Raw genomic sequence first — 17,737 nt, forward strand, 5'->3', positions numbered from 1 at the left:
CATCCCTGTGTATAAAGTCTCCTTGTACTGGACACAGAGACACAGACAGATTGTAAACCTCCAGATTCCAAGGAAAGACTCTTGCTGTATATTACGTGTTCAACCTATACATCAGGAGATAATTTATTACTTTTTGATTGTCTGCTTTTCCAGGTGATGGAGAAGACATAACTGGTTTCTTAATCTCTGGAGTGGCTTTTGTGGCAGAGGCCTGGGGAGGCATGATGTGGTTAGAGCAGTTGTTTTAGTGGTTTAGTGCCAGGGTGTTACATGCTTGTTCTTGCCCTTGCTGATACTAGTCTACTCAACCTGACCTTTGTCCTTTCCCCAGAGATTTCAAGCAGAGTCATGCTGGAGTGCCATTAGAAGGGGCAAGAGATTGCTGCTGGATGTGAAAGGGGGATATTTGCAGAGTTGGAAGTAATGTGTCTTTACAGGTAAACAGGATTTGAATTTAGCCCAGATCTTAAACAGCTCCTATGGTAGAGGGCTAGACACAAAATTCCCACATGCACACAGGTAATGATAAACGTCAAGGTTCGTATCCCTGAGCAATGATGCTAGCTTTGCCCTCCTTCAGTGCAGGGGAATTAAGTCAGTTTTTCAGTGAGGGCAAGGCGATGGATGGCGCATTCCAGGAAAATGGGTGGAATAGATGGAAACACATCCACAGACCCAGGAAACATTTAACTTTTATTCCTACCTCATATACTGCACATTTTCTGCAAAAATTATGAGTTAAATATAATTTAATGGAGACAAAGTACTTAAAATATAATCGCGACAATTAAAAAAAGAATCCTATCACGAATACAGAAGGAAACAAAACAAAACAAAACAAAAATAGGCGAAATAAGAACAAAATCTCCTCAACTTTGAGATGGTACATTCATTCCTCTTCTTTCCCAGGTCGAAGCTCCCTGGGGTAACTGTTGAGATTGGGCCCCAGAGTAAAAGGTAATTATTGCACTGAGGGCACACATCTGATTCACAGAAGCAAGTCTATGTTCCAGACAGGGCAGCGAGGCTGAGGAGGTTGCATCTAAGTCTTCTTCCGTTCCACTGAGGTCTCAGGGAAATGCAAGCTTCAGGACACTTGAGGTTGTTGCCCAAGTGCAGCTGGGCTTGGTTTGCCCGAGCCCTTAGACTTCACTGAGGTTTAAAAATGGGTGCTCTCCTTGTCTGTCGTGTTCAGCTGCAAGTATTCCAGGGTGCCCTTCTTGTAGCTGGCTATCCGGGTTGGTTTTCTGTTCCTTATCCCTGAGGCCTGTCTTTTCTGTAAAGAGCTGGCGATCATGTCTACAAACTCGGCTTGCAATCGCTGTTGGTTTTCCCTGGAGAGAGAGTGCGGAGGGAAAACGGATCTTCTCAGCAATTCATACAGACTACCCCTCAGCTCCAGAACTGCCAGTTCCATTCACTGAATACTTGTTGAACACCTATTCTGGGCTGAACACATGAAGTCCAGAGAACACAAAATGACCCTTGCCTTCCCTTGATGAGCTTAAAGATCTGTCATCCCTGCTCTGTGTAGTTGTAGGAAAAGCAGAATATATTTCGAGCAGGAAATTATCGATATATTTCAATTTCAAAGTGAAACAACATGCTGCGGAATTCGGAGGCATGGTTAGGTTTACACATACCTCTGCAGGGAGGGGAAAGGAAGCCAGGAGGGTGCTAGGCCCCTGCTACCACGAAACTCTGAAAACACATTGGTCCCACACCTTCCTAGGAGTGTGGCTTGTCTGGGGAGGGCTCACAACGGGCGGAGGGTTTCAAGAGTTCAGAATGGACCTGGGGGGCTCTTAATAAGGGGCCAGGTCCCCCGTGACCCAGGGACGATCTGGATTGTCTTGGCATCTCTACGGTCTTCCCCATGTGTCTGGGTCCTGCATCTAGGAGTCTGCAAAACAGGGTTTCTCTACCACAGCAAAAGCCATTCCAATGGCCACAGTGACTGATCGCAGTGGCCAAGGTGCAACTGGAAGACCATCTGAGTCATCTTTAGGGGAACTGAAACCGGTTACTTGGACCTGAAACCTCTCTTCCTCATCTCACGGGGAACACACGCTCCCATGTGAAGACCCAGACCTGCAGTCCTGGAGCTGGGGGCGCTCCCGTTTCATCGGGTGACTCGGCAGAGCACTGCAGGCACGGGAGGCAATGCAGTACAGTGGGCTCCACTGCTCTACTTTTGTTACGACCAGAGGGGCAGGGAGGGAGCCCTAAACTGTCCTCTGGTCTCCTGAGCAGGCCTGAAACCCTCTAGCGGTCAGAGAAGGGAGGTTCTCTCGCCTTGTATTCATTGCATCACTGCCACTGGCAAAGCACTCGACAACAGTTAAACCGGCTGCACGTAGCACAACTTACAAAGCCAAGACCTCCCCTCCCCCACCCCTCCCCATCACAGCCGCAGGCAGCTTACGCGGTCGGAGGGGTTGGCAGGTTGTACTCCTGGTCCTTCCCCCCCGTCAGCCAGTAGGTGGTCTCAGTTCCTCTTCCCTAGAGAGAAAAGAAAGGTGTGTACCATGGAGACCAAGACAGTCAGCTCTAGCCCATCGTTCTGACCCACCGTTCTGACAAGTATCTGTTTCCAAAAGACATTTCACCCTGAGTTTCTCATCAGTGCCTATATTTCAGGACAGCACCTGTTCCTGATATGATCTGCATTATCTGTAGACCGATCTTTATTTCTAAGTGCCTGTTAAAAAATATGTCTCTCATCCACCAGACGTGTTTTTCTCAAAGTAGAATTTTCTTTTTTCCCAAAAGATATTTCAAAATATCATCACAGCAACAGCACAAGAGCTCTAAATGAAGAACATTCATCTGCAATCCTGCTACGCCAACGAATCCAACTGGTTTCTGTTGCCTACGTTTTATTCCAGCCCTTTTTGCCCCAAAACTTTGCCACGAAACTTGTGCCACAGTTTCCCCACCTTAAGTGTGTAAATTATAAACGCATGTGCATCATAATAAACATTCACTAAGTACCACTGGCTGGGTCCATCTGGAGGCTATAAAATAAAGGGAAACACAGGCAATTCTGTTTTTGCTAGAGCTTGTATGAAAAGGAGACTGGATGTTTATATTTTAAAAAATCACTCATTCATGGGGCTTCCCTGGTGGCGCAGTGGTTGAGAGTCTGCCTGCCAATGCAGGGGACACGGGTTCGAGCCCTGGTCTGGGAAGATCCCACATGCCGCGGAGCAACTAGGCCCGTGAGCCACAACTACTGAGCCTGCGCGTCTGGAGCCTGTGCTCCGCAACAAGAGAGGCCGCGACAGTGAGAGGCCTGCGCACCGCGATGAAGAGTGGCCCCCGCTTGCTGCAACTAGAGAAAGCCCTCGCACAGAAACGAAGACCCAACACAGCCAAAAATAAATAAATAAATAAATAATTTAAAAAAAATCACTCATTCAAAACAATCGTGTTTTGGGCTGTGTTTGGACTGTAATAATCCTTAGACCACTTCTGTTTCGGGGGGAACACCCTGCAGAAAATGTATTTACGGAGAATTAAAAAAGCGAGTGTGATGTTCGGACACAACTACCTAAAAGGAGGCTTTCCCAGCTGCCGTCACAGAGTAGAGGCCAGCGGCCCTATGACTAGTAGAGGCAGATGGTCTTGGCCGATCATTGGCTTCAGACCAACTGTGAGTGCGGTTGCCTTCAACTAGCAGCCAGGGGGCCACCTGGAGACGCGCGGTGGCTCTCGAGGGCAGCTGTTCTAAATGTGTGCGCGGCAGCACGGCGCATCTGAAACGGGGATTCTTACGTCTCCCTGTGCGTCACAGTCACGTAGAGTACGTGTTTCAAGTACAGATTTCTGATCTACACCCAAGGAGAGTCTGACTCAGCAGGCCTGTGGGGGGAGTCAGGCATCTGCATTGTAACAAGTGCCCGGATGATGCTGAGTCAGAATGTGAAGCCACACCTTGAGGTTCACTGGTCCAGAACCTCAGAAAAGTACAGCAAGAAAGGTGGCCTTAGAGAGTAGCAGCATCTTGCAGTAAAAGCGAGGACATACGTGGGGAGAGTGGGGCCTTTGACTAAAGTAGTCCTGCAATAGACTTTAGCTCTTGCGAGTGGAGGGGGAACTGGGGACAAACTTGGATACAGGTGAAAGAAATGGTGGCAGCATTTTATAACGTAGTGGCCATAGTTCAAAACATCAGAAGGGGTCTTTGGAGTAAAGGAAAGTTCTGAGTTTATAGTCTTCGGTGGTAGCTTCTCCTACAGGGGAGAGTGGGTGATCATTGCGGGGAGAACAGGAAAGCATGCTTCATCCCCGTGCTCATCAATACACTGAACACTGGATGTCCAGCCTCAAAGGAGGCAGCCCCCAGGTGCTGCTGAGAGCTTTTTTCTGGGTGCTGTCTCTGTGGATTCCTTACCTTTAAGTACGTTTCTCCTCTCACTTCATACCGGAACTGGCACTCCGTTCTCTTCAGGATGGATATTGTGGAGCCGCTCACATGAATTCTCAAGGCTGGAAATGCAAAATAGATAAATGAAAATCTCATCCATTTTGAAAGCTATTATATGGCTCCATTTGTTTCCCCTTGAGCCAGAATATTTACTACAGGTGCTCTTGGCAGCTTAGATATTGTAGTAAAAAAAAAAACACTTAAAAATGTCATCAGGAGATAAGAACTACTATCACACATGGGAAGAGAGAGGGTCCTGAGTGAGGGGGCTCCTTAGGTTGTGCCCCATAAATTCTCATCCCAGCTCAGAGTGGGAGCCCCTGGGCCTGGCTTTGGATTTAGCCTGTGGTGCTGAGCTTAAAAGGTGGAATTTGCTCTGGTGTCTCCATATATACATTCCAATAAGTAGCTGAAGTGTTGGTGGCAAGGTGAAGATTCTGGAGAGTTACAGAGTCTTGATTTTCTCATATTTTACTCTTCCGGGCCCCAACCTTATTTCCTTTACACCGTGATTTTCTAGTTCAAACCAGTATCAGGTTGTCAGCAGACTGCCAAAATACCATACTACCACCAGTGTTTTGTAAGCCCACACACACATTACCAATGTTTTCTTTCTCTCTTGTATATATTTCTAATATTATCATAGTCATAGGTATTTATTGAGCATTTACTAGATGTAACACACACTGCCTCCACCTTGCCAGAAAAACGCAATATAAGCTTTTGCATATAACAAATACTTATCGTTTTCTTTATTAAAACCAATTCCAAGGAAAACCAAATAAAAGAGGAATAGGAAAGTGAACCAGGGTATATACTCTGTATCTAACCCACTGAATTTCTATTCAGTTTAACAGAAATCCCACGCGTGGCAATGAAGACCCGACGCAGCCAAAAATAAATTAAAAAAAAAAAAAAAAAGTAAACCTTAAAAAAAAAAAATTTAGCCCTGGAATGTGTACCATGTCTTTCATTTTTCCTTATTAAAGGCTCAATCCAGCACTTTGTATAGGCTATGTACATCAGGCAAAGTTCAGTGTTCATAGGAGCTTGACATTAGCTGCCTCAATTTATAGCTGTGGTAGTTTGTCCACAGGGGTGTCAAATTTGAAGTCTGTAAGAAACAGATCTGGGGCCCGAGGACAGATTAGTCTGTAGGACTGTCTGACTGTAACATCAGCAACACCAGTAATATCTCCAATTTCTTTTGGGGTCCTTTTCTCAGGTGATGTCTGTGAGGCCATGTAAATGGCGGCTGCTGCCACAGATACCGGGCTCCTTCCAGGAACCAAGTCCAACGCCACAGCTTTACAGGCTACATGTGTAGCTGCCATCTGTACTTTAAATGTCCTAGGAACTCCTTCCTGTCTACAGGCAATATAGAGACAAGCAGAAGCTATGGCATCATTAGCCCTTCCCTTCAGGCTCTTCTGTTCATACCCTTGCCTGAATAGATTTCTGTTAAACGGCATTTCTGTTTAACTTACATGGATCTATGCTAAATTTCATGGCTATTCCAGGTAGAGCATGCCTGAATGCATTGCAAATGAACCCAAATTAATGATAACAGTCTAAAACTGAGTCAAAAAGGAAGAATAAAATAGTTATCAGTAAACGGCAATTTGTAGCAAGGACCGGATTGACCCAGGCTCACGGCCAGTCAGTGTGAAGAGTCATTCTTCATCTCCCTGGCACTTATTCTGCATTTTATCCTACAATTCCCCTCTGCTGGAAGACAGAATCTCTGTCCTCTAAGAAAAGCAGTCTCCCTTCTTACGGAGGCCAGTGGATTCCATCCGCGAGGCTGTGTTGACTGTATCTCCGAACAGGCAATAACGGGGCATCTTGATGCCCACAACTCCGGCAGCACAGGGACCTGAGAGGGACAGAAAGCAAGAGGTGGAGGCAACAGAAGTCACAGAGTGGGGGGGTGTGGGGCAGGCCTCTTCTCAGGGTCACGATGCGCGATACCTCATGTCATGGAGAAGCGGTTCAAGGTGGGAAATGCGACCTGTGACTTTTGCTTTAAATCAATGTACTCACTGGGGGAAGCACCATTATCCAAATCACGCTTTCAGAAAGTATTTTGCTCTAGCACAGAGAAGGGCATTGGCAAGAAACAAGGCATCCAGAGATCCAGGCTGCAGAGGTGTAAAGTGCTCCTTGAGATTATATATATATAGATATAAGATTTATTTATTATTTATTTTTATTTATTTATTTTATTTGTTTTTGGCCACACTGGGTCTTAGTTGTGGCACACGGGATCTTTTGTTGCAGCGCACGGGCTTCTCTCTAGTTGTGGCGTGTGGGTTTTCTCTCTCTAGTTGTGGCGCGCGGGCTCCAGAGCGCCTGGGCTCTGTAGTTTGAGGCACGCGGGCTCTCTAGTTGAGGCGTGTGAGCTCAGCAGGCTTAGCTGCCCCGCGGCATGTGGGATCTTAGTTCCCTGACCAGGGATCGAACCCGTGTCCCCTGCATTGTTAAGGCGGATTCTTTACCACTGGATCACCAGGGAAGTCCCCCTCTTTAATGTATTAAATAGAAGGCTCTCAGGAAGGATGAAGACTGTTTGGCATTGGTGGCCTGATGATGGAAGACCCAGAAGACAAGGACTTGGCATCTTCTTCCCTGAGCATTTCATGCACCATGTGAATACAGAATGGGGAGCCTGTCACACAAGGATACTCCAAAAAGAAGAACAAAAGCCAAGGCAAGGCGATGCACAGCGGCATATCAGGTAGGAAAGAAGGGTTTGCTCATGCAAGCATTTGTGTGGAATGACGGAATGCAAGGAGTTAAAATTTTAGAAGTTAAAGATTAACTCAGAAACTGCAAAATCGGGTTTTGGATAGAGGTAACTATTGATTTTATGGTTGGCTGATTGGGTTTTGACCTCTATGAGTTTCTTGATAGATTCGTCCTACAAATACTCTGTGTTTATGAACACTGAAAAAATTGAACATTGAGTTGTTCATTGTTTATGAACACTGAAAAAATAAAAACACTGAAAAAAAAAAAAAACAACTTTTTTTTTGCATTGAACCTAACCTCCCCTGTTAGGGTCAATGCAAAAAACAAAACAAACCACAAAGAAATAAAAAACAAACAAAAACAGCAGCAGCTACTTGATTAGAAGCTCTCCGAGCTTCCCATAATCTAAAATATGACACAAATGAACTTATCTACGAAACAGATACAGACTCACAGACATAGAGAACAATCTGTGCTTGCCAAGGGGGAAGGGGGATGAGGGGAGGGACAGACTGGGAGTTTGGGATTAGCATATGCAAACTAGTGTATGTATGTATAAATGAATCACTTTGCTGTACACCAGAAACTAACACATTGTAAATAACTATACTTCAATAAAATAAATTAAAAAAAAAAAAAGATCTCTGGGCTTCCCAAGGCTGTGTCTTGACTAGTCACTTCAAAATTGGAATGATAAAACTGGGAAGGGCCTGGAGGTGGAAAATCCCTGCAGATATTATGTTTTGTCTTCAACTATCAATATTTAACTGCAACCTTTTAATTTCTTAGGGATAAACCCATCCTGGTATATGTGTCTACTACTTACTCTCATTCCAGCCCAATGTGACAGTGCCTGGGCCCTGGCAGTCACTCAGGCATTGAGTAGGTCACAGAGGAAAAGAGAGGGGACCAGGACCCAGAGCTCCATTCTCCCTCCCTGGTTCCATCAGTTCTGCTGCTGTCCCTTCCTCCAGGCCCGACAATTTGTGATGGGTCAGGGAGATGCCGAACAGTTCACTTATGTGTATGTGGAAACATCTACGACAATTTGGTTGTGACATGACTGGGGAAGGCCACAGCTATGTTCCTGGCTGTCAAAGATGTGGCAGCAGTTTTTAACTTCTATTTACTGTCACTCTGAGACTCTCACTGATTCATTACTCAACCAAATATTTACTGTCTGACTCTGTGCTAGGCACGGTAGATACAGGATGACTTTTGCAAATGCCGTTGTCTGGCCCTCACCACAAAGCCTGGAGTGACCTCTTGGGTTTTCTCTACCTTGGGTCTTCTGTGAGGCTTGGAGGCAGAAAAAGGGGCAATGACAAGAAATTATAGGGAGATGTGATTTACTTTAACACAAGGAAAGACTGTCTAACAATTATAACTATTTGATAAAGGAGTGAGCTGACTTTGGAAATACTGAGTTTTCAGGGAGTCCTGGGATTATTCACTCTAAACGTGGTTATATTATTACTTATCTTGGAAACTGTAAGTTATGCCCTGTAAAGGATTAATCTAGATGACTTCTGAGTTCCTCTACCACTATATTTTTCTGTAATACCGTAAGTCCCTACATACGAACGAGTTCTGTCCTGAGAGTGTGTTAAGTCAATTTGTTCGTAAGTCCAACAAAGTTAGCCTAGGTACCCAACTAACACAATTGGCTATACAGTACTGTACTGTAATAGGTTTATAATACTTTTCACACAAATAATACATAAAAAACAAACACAAAAAATAAAGAAAACATTTTTAATCTTACAGTACAGTACCTTGAAAAGTACAGTAGTACCAGCTACATCACCACTGCTTTTACGCTCGCTTCTGGACATCCTGGGCTCGAAATAAAGATACTGTACTCTAAACAGTACTATACAGCAAAGTACACAAAAGCACAACCACTTGTAGAGGATGCACGCATGTGACAACATACGCCAGATATGTGAACTAACTTACATGACTGGACACGCGAACGCATGTTTGCATCTTTAAAAGTTCGCAACTTGAAGGTTCGTATGTAGGGGACTTACTGTATTCATAACTCATCTTCTCAAATCTCTACGTTCAAGGTTGGATAAGTTTCATGGTCTTTGAAGTGATCCATGTACTTTCTGCACCACTGAGGGGTTGGGGGAACATAAACGCCCTTTTATTGTAGGGATCTGACCAGATGTGTTTTCCCCTTGTAGATAACATAATCCATTTAAGATACTGTGATATTTTAGTGGAAAAAAAATACACAGAAGTTGGGGGTGGGGGAGAGGGAGGGAATGGGGAAGAGATAAATGACATAGTAAATAGGGTGGCTTAAATAGGAAGTCTGGAGTTTGGTATTTTAGTTTGTGGTTGGTGTTTATCATTCCATGAGTGCTGTCATGGCTGTTGTTTCCTAGAACTCTCTAGAGACTAATTATAGGTCTAATTATGTCAGGATGTGTAATGGGACTTCGTATTTGGCAGGAGGATTCAAGAGTAAACCTCATGGGAAAATTGATCACGTCTGAAGATCCTTTAACCTTTCTGATTTAGTTGGTGCACAGAGGTACATACGGTTCCCGATTGCTACAATGCTCAACTGCATACCAGAGTGAATTCCAATGCGAATCCATATTGGGAGGCCGGGAAGATGCTCTAGCTCAAAGGTCCCCATGAAGCTGAGGATGTCCAAAGCCATCTTGGCAATGTCAATTGCATGCCGGTTGCCATTTCTCTTAGGCAAACCACTAGCCACCATGTAGGCATCACCAATGGTTTCCACCTGTGGAAGTAGTTTCTCATCAGTGAATCTGCCCCTTCTAATGGCACAAGAAATTAAACAGAAGTAGTTAGTCACATAACAAATACAAAAATTCTCGAGAACTCAGTATGAGCATGGCCCTGCACGCTTTTTCTGGGACTAGTTCAAGACCAGTTCTATGCTAATTTCTTCAGGGTTTTTATAGCCTAGTGAAATAGTTGATAAAACAACTATAAAGGATTTTAACCATATGAAAGTACTTTATAATAATATGAATCATCCAGATGTGATGACAATTCTATCAATGTTGAAATAATCTGAATGGTTTTATATAATTTTAGGAACACCTCTAAATACCAGAAAAGTCATCTTTGGCTCTTATCATTTTTTATAAACTATTTGACAAAAAATAATTATAAAACTCAAAATGGATTAAAGACCTAAATGTAAGGTCAGACACTATAAAACTCCTAGGGGAAAACATAGGCAGAACACTCTATGACATAAATCACAGCAAGATCCTTTCGACCCACCTCCTAGAGAAATGGAAATAAAAACAAAAATAAACAAATGGGACCTAATGAAACTTAAAAGCTTTTGCACAGCAAAGGAAACCATAAACAAGACGAAAAGACAACCCTCAGAATGGGAGAAAATATTTGCTAACGAAGCAACTGACAAAGGATTAATCTCCAAAATATACAAGCAGCTCATACAGCTCAATATCAAAAAAACAAACAGCCCAATCCAAAAATGGGCAGAAGACCTAAATAGACATTTCTCCAGAGAAGATATACAGATTGCCAACAAACACATGAAAGGATGCTCAACGTCACTAATCATTAGAGAAATGCAAATCAAAACTACAATGAGGTATCACCTCACACAGGTCAGAATGGCCATCATCAAAAAATCTACAAACAATAAATGCTGGAGAGGGTGTGGAGAAAAGGGAACCCTCCTGCACTGCTGGTGGGAATGTAAATTGATACAGCCACTATGGAGAACAGTATGGAGTTTCCTTAAAAAACTAAAAATAGAACTACCATACGACCCAGCAATCCCACTACTGGGCATATACCCTGAGAAAGAGTCATGTACCACCATGTTCACTGCAGCTCTATTTACAATAGCCAGGACATGGAAGCAACCTAAGTGCCCATCGACAGATGAATGGATAAAGAAGATGTGGCACATATATATATGATGGAATATTACTCAGCCATAAAAAGAAACGAAATTGAGTTATTTGTAGTGAGGTGGATGGACCTAGAGTCTGTCATATAGAGTGAAGTAAGTTAAAAAGAGAAAAACAAATACCATATGCTAACACATATATATGGAATCAAAAAAAAAAAAAAAAGGTTCTAATGAACCTAGGGGCAGGACAGGAATAAAGACACAGATGTAGAGAATGGACTTGAGGACACCGGGAGCGGGAAGGGTAAGCTGGGACGAAGTGAGAGAGTGGCATGGACATATATACACTACCAAATGTAAAATAGATAGCTAGTGGGAAGCAGCCGCATAGCACAGGGAGATCAGCTCGGTGCTCTGTGACCACCTAGAGGGGTGGGATAGGGAGGGTGGGAGGGAGACACAAGAGGGAGGGGATATGGGGATATATGTATATGTATAGCTGATTCACTTTGTTATACAGCAGAAACTAACACAACATTGTAAAGCAACTATACTCCAACAAAGATGTTAAAAAAAAAAAAAATAATAATTATAGGTTCCTCTAAGACATAATACACTTTCTTGTACTATGATGATTCCAATCACTTTTCTTGTAATAGGTAGTAGACCTATTTATTCTTTGATAAATGTTCTCCCTTTTAATATTATTTTCATAATCATATACATAGTTCACATGTGTTGGTTAGTTAACTTCATTTTGCTGAGTATCTCTAAAATGCATAATCATTTTCTATTCAACGGGAACTCTTGTTAGTATGGCTTTCTGATCTACATAGGGTGAGGACTGGGCTAAGATAACTCCTAAAAGGAAGTCCTCCCTGTGGGTAAAACCATCATAACAGACTGTTACATGAATGACCCCTAAACTTCAGGATACAGAGTTTTAGTCATATTGTTTATCTCAATAATCTTCAAAATAATCCATTGAGTTAGGTATTATTACCATGCCATTTTACAGATAGGTAGATTGAGACTTGCTGAAGTTAAATACTATATTTTATGAGGTCATGCAATGAGGTGGGGCAACCTGGGATTTGAATAAAGAGTTCTAATTCTGAAGTTACTTGTTCCACATGCTCTGCTGCTGTTCCAACATGAAAATGTGGGAATGCAATTCTCCTTTACTCTTCTGATTCAGACATTATCAGCCCGGAACTGGCCAGCACCCTGGTCAGGCAACAGATCCAGCTCTGTTCTTTACTCTTCTTCGAATGATGCTTGCTACTTCAGCAACAACAACAAAAGATTCCAATTCTCCTGAGAATAACTCTGGTGCCTTCTCTCCTTCATTCATAATCAGCCTAAACACTGCCCATTTTGTGAAGATGACTGAAGAGTAAACGATTTTCCCTAAATTTAACACCCCAAATTCGTTCTTACTGGACTGTATGTTGTGTCTTTCATATTGGTCCTTAAAGTCACAAGGTCATTTCGACTTACGACCCTTCTTATTCTTCCACTTCCCTTCACTTTTAGCTCAGATTCAACCACTAATTCATTAAATCTTAAATTACAAAGGACAAGACCTGAGTAGAGGTGGCCTCTGTATCCACAGGTTCCGCACTGTGGATTCAATGAACCATGAATCAAAAATATTTAAACAAAATTCCAGAAAGTTCCAAAAAGTAAAACTTGAATTTGCCACACTCCAGCAACTATTTATATAGCATCTACATTGTATTAGGTATTATAAGTAATCTAGAGATGATTTAAAGTACATGGGGATGTACGTAGGTCATATGCAAATATGCCATTTTACACAAGGGACTTGAGCATCTGGGGATTTGGGGATCCGCGGGGGTCCTGGAACCAATCCTGGGGCAGAGGGGGTAGTGGGTAGCGACGGAGGACTGTAATAACAGAAACAACCGATTCTGGCTCTGCTGACCTCGGGCTGAACCATCATTCAGCCTATTAGGTGAAGTGGTTACCTTGTACACGTCGTGGTGATCGAGAATGCGGTCAAAATTCTTATAGATGTCGTTGAGCATGTCCACCACTTCCATGGGGGTGCTATACTTGCAGATGGTGGTGAACCCCACAATGTCACTGAAGTAGATTGTAACTTCCTCGTATAGTTCAGGCTCCACGATGCCTTTCTCCTTCAGAGACTTGACCACCAGTCTAGATGAGGAAGCGAAAAACAAGGCCTTCAACTTCAGCAAACTTCTTCTTCTCCTACAGAAATCTTTGCGACAGTACTAAGTGTCCACCAGGAATTCTAAAATTGGGGATTTCCAGTGAATTGTGTGGCTAGGAAGCAAAGATAGTTTGCATATACCAAATGTATGAATATACTACACATACACGTGGCACACGTATTTGACCTCAGATGAATAGGAGGTTCAGTATTAATTTAATACTTGATTATAACACTAATACACACGTACACATAACTCTAATACCTACACAATCCTAATACTTGCTCACTTTTTACCTCTCTATTGACAGTCAGCTTCTTCTAGATAGAGTTCTACATCCAGAAGCCGAGAAGGAGAGTGTGTCATTGATGTAAGAGCTTGACTCACGATAGCTATCAGATCTGACTTTCTCATCAGTAAATACTTTTACTTCCCTGGCATATTTAACATGGCCTTGTTTAATATCACTATGGAGGAATAATGTATTTAAAATGAATTTTGATACATTCTGAACCCGGATTTATTTGAAACATTTTGGACCAGAATTGGGTCCTTTAAAAAGCAACATCAATTACCATGTAAACAAGTTAAAATTCTGCTAAAACTGCACAAGTCAAATAGAAGCAGCTTAGAATATCTCTGCTGAACAGATAAAAAGAGCAGTATATTAGACTCAGAATTAAGAGAGAAGAACCACAAGAAGAGATGCCACACTTCCTTTATGTGCCACGTTGCCTTTTCACTGAGTAAATGGGGTGGAGGTGTGCTGACATGAGTCTGTGTGTTCCCTGTCTGCCTTTGGGATCACTTGGTAAAGGACCAGAGTATGGACCGCCTGCAAGCTGGGAGGTACGACAGAGGTCATAAAAGCCCTTACTTTTCCAGATGAGAACACCGAGGCTTAAAAAGAAAGTATGGGGGAGTTCCCTGGTGGTCCAGTGGTTAGGACTCCACGCTTTCACTGTCCAGGGCCTGGGTTCAATCCCTGGTCGGGGAACTGAGATCCCACAAGCTGCGTGGTGCAGCCAAAAAAACCCAACCAAATAAAAAAGTATGACTTTCACAAGGTCCCAGAACCACTGAGGGCAGAGCCAGTGCTGGAACTCAGTAACTCCCACCCTTCAGCTTTTTAATTGTATCACATTCCTCCTCCACAACCCAGGCCTCGGATCCTCGGGGTGATGGGGAAGATTTGGAGGTGTGCTGGCTGTAGTAAAGGAAGAAGGTCTGGCACTTTCCTGCAAAACAGACAGCCAGTCAACCACAAGCATTCCCAAAACTCATTTAGAGAACCTTCAGAGCATCACGGGAGGTCCTTTCAATTGGTACGATGATGAAATTTGGGAACTTGAAAACCACCCCTTCCGTGCGGCTGGTTAGATTCGCAGGGGCACGTCTGGGGTGGTGGTTCTTTACGTGCCCAGTAGAAGCGTGCAGATTATTTGGAGGCTACATAGACTAATGATAAGACTGGATATTTCGCCATCTTTGCCCTTCATTTTACTGCTTATAGCTGAAAAGTCATATGAGCTTAGAAAATAGTATGTTACCTGAGAGAGAAACTAATGTTGGTGGATAAATGAAGGAAGGGCTATGACTTAACCTGGTGAACTTTGATAACAGGTTTTTGCTGACACAGTATACAGAGTAGGTGTCTTGGAAGTGCTTCCCATAGGTAGGTAGTTTTTTCCATTGGTAGAAAAACTTCTATTCTAACCTGTTTCAAAACCCCAAGGAGTACTGTGAAATAAGTGTCTAAGTAGTATCTGGCTCCTACCTGCAGTTTATTTACAATTTTGCTGTAAATATTTATTTTGGATTCTTCTAGGTATCATGCATGTATATTTTAGTTTTCTTTTGCAGATATAAAGAACTTGTATATAAATGATCAAAATGACTTGCCCTGTAGTCACTGTGTATTGCAGCCCTTGCTCTACAATCTTTGGTGATCCAATAGGAACATCTCCCATCTAGTGGTCAAAGTGGCACACTGAACCAAGGGTAGGAAAAAATCCACGGTGCTGAGCCAGCTGTTTCAAATCGTGTGAGTGTCATTATGGGTTAAAACCATCAGTGATAAAAAAGCTGGGAAGGCAGCGAAATCATCAGGATGTTGTTTTTGTCACAACTCAGCATGAAAGGCCAGGCAAGGACTGATGCATTATATAAAGAACATTCACAGAGCGCTAACAGAAACTGCTATCTCTAAAGTGAATAATAAGGGCTCCCGCCTATGCCCAGGGTACCAATGCCAGGCTGAGGGCACGTGGGTTCTGCATCAGGCTTTCTTCAGGGCCAGATGGCTGAACAGGGCATGTGTGTAACTCCTACCTCCTCATTCAGGCTTATAGAAGGGAAACTATTTCTTTATTTAGAAAACAACTCATATGAGCTCAAAATCACTCCTTTCTTAATGTAGAGCTGATATGCTCAATGAGCATGGGTTCAAAATAAAATAATAATTAATGCAAGTAATATATAAAAGTTGTAACTACTATGCATAGTAATAACAACCATGGACGTTCCAGACACTGTGCTAAGTACCTTACATTGTGCACATTATTGTAGAGGATTCTTTGAGCCAGCCTATGATGGGAAACTGAGGCTTGCAGTGTTCAGGTAACTTGCCCAAGGCTGCAGATCACAAGTAGGTGGTGGAACCATGATTTGAAGTCAGGCCTAGCTGACCTCAGTCTCCATGATCTCACCCAATGCGAGACTGCCTCGCTTATCCTTAATCTAAGAGGACAGTTTATCATTCATTAATGAGCAGAGAACATTACCTCTCACTTGTGACAGTTGTGGGTCCCTTGGTCCAACCTATTTCCCAGCTGTTCACATCTTAATTTCTTGCTTATCTTAACATTTCTTAGGTATTACCTGAGGACCAACACTTATAAAACGTTAAACTGGGATTTCAACCTTAATTTCTTTCTCTTCTGTCATGGTTGTAATATTGTTTCACAAAATAGAGATCAGCCCGTAGATGCCTGTGTGATGAGACACCCGGGGAGAGTGGGACCATACCTTCTCCACTAAAGATGCTCCCACTTCTTGTAATTTGGCCTCTACTTTGAGGCAGACAGAAGAAAGCAAAGAAACTAACACTTAGTGCCTGAAAATGCCTTAAAGCTCACAGATTCTGTAGGAAAACTTTAATTTCCATTTTGGGACTGGGGACAGACAGTGACTGGCCTAAGGTCCCAGACTTAGCAGAAGTGGCCAAGAGGTGTTGGAACCCAGGTCACTTTAACTCTACCGTCCATGCTCCTTCCATGGCACCACACAGCCACTGGAAAACAACCTCTTTCTTCTAGCTATTTAGACAGTGCAAACCAGGACAAGGCTTAGCAAGGTACATGAATTTTTAAAAAAATATATTTTCTCATATTTTATTGTGCAATATAAACGTGACTAAAATGCACTAAGTAACAACATGTTATATTTAAATCAGCACTAAATTAAAATGTTTGGTAGGAAATAGCGTAGTTTATTTTAATACACTCCAACTCAGTATGAAGGTGAGCAGTTTATTTCTGAAGGTTTAGAGATTTTTAACTATAGCTTATTATTGAAACAAACAAATTTTTTGGTCTCTTTCTTCACCTTTGATTTTTAAAAATTCTTCTTCTTTAGTTCACAGTGTCATAGAAATGTAAAATAAGACTGATAGAAATCACTCTAAAACATATGACTTTATATACATAAAAAATTCAATAATGTTGTCACAACCCCTAATACAGTATGATTCTTATTTATTTACTAGCATCCAGAATAAATACATGTTCTGTACATATTAAATTGTTGAAGTATATCTAGAGCAGTGCTTGTAAAAGCGGGGATACATGCATTTTTAAACACGACAATCTGTTGAAGAATATGCAAAAGGGACCAATCCTATATAAATACAGAGAAAACCAATGTTAGACAAATATGCTTTGGCTTTCAGCCTTAAGGGCTGAGCGTGTCTGTGGAGTCTGGGAAATCACGTCCACGGGAGGACTTCCTTACCTTGGGAGCAACATAAAATTAAGTCTGTCAGCCCTGTCCCTCTCTGCCTTGTACAGCTGTGTCCTTTCTTCCACCAGATGTTCCAGGTTTCGGGAATACAGCTGTAGACGTCGGATCAAGGTATCCATATAAGTTTCATTTTTTTGGTCATGGAAAAGGCTGTAGGTAGTGATAGATGAAGAGGTCTCCATATTATTAAGAAAACATGAACATCCATTAAAACAATAGGCAAATATCATAAACAGGTAAGTAAACAAAGAAAGAATAAAAATGACCAACAAATGTAGCAAAAATTTTTAACCTGAGGAAGGATCAAAGAAATAGAAATAACATTTAAAAAAAGAAAAACAAATGTTAGCACAATGGTAATCAATGTAGGTAAGATGGAATAAAAATATACATTACAGCCTTTCTGGAGGGAAATCTGGTAAAATGTGTCATAAGCTTTAAGAATGCTTATGCCGA

The 17,737-nt window shown here is 42.4% G+C and overlaps 1 protein-coding gene across 4 annotated transcripts in view; it reads right to left on the minus strand.

The window, feature by feature from the left end:
• Nucleotides 1–679: 679 nt before the first annotated feature.
• Nucleotides 680–17,737, minus strand: part of GUCY2C (guanylate cyclase 2C) — a 114,652-nt gene continuing 97,594 nt past the window's right edge. For 2 of the 4 annotated variants that reach the window (XM_036864668.1, XM_036864669.1), the window contains exons 23-29: nt 17,273–17,431; nt 13,052–13,244; nt 9,767–9,941; nt 6,207–6,305; nt 4,397–4,491; nt 2,426–2,502; nt 680–1,334 (exon numbers count right to left, since the gene is read on the minus strand). In XM_036864668.1, coding sequence (XP_036720563.1) covers nt 1,160–1,334; nt 2,426–2,502; nt 4,397–4,491; nt 6,207–6,305; nt 9,767–9,941; nt 13,052–13,244; nt 17,273–17,431 — 973 coding nt within the window. In that variant the 3' untranslated portion in view covers nt 680–1,159. Of the gene's footprint in view, nt 1,335–2,425; nt 2,503–4,396; nt 4,492–6,206; nt 6,306–9,095; nt 9,395–9,766; nt 9,979–13,051; nt 13,245–17,272; nt 17,432–17,737 lie in introns of those variants that run through there. The other 2 variants (XM_036864670.1, XM_036864671.1) reach the window with 2 other exon arrangements.

This window comes from Balaenoptera musculus, chromosome 10 (assembly GCF_009873245.2).
Source record: "Balaenoptera musculus isolate JJ_BM4_2016_0621 chromosome 10, mBalMus1.pri.v3, whole genome shotgun sequence".
Classification (NCBI taxonomy): domain Eukaryota; kingdom Metazoa; phylum Chordata; class Mammalia; order Artiodactyla; family Balaenopteridae; genus Balaenoptera; species Balaenoptera musculus.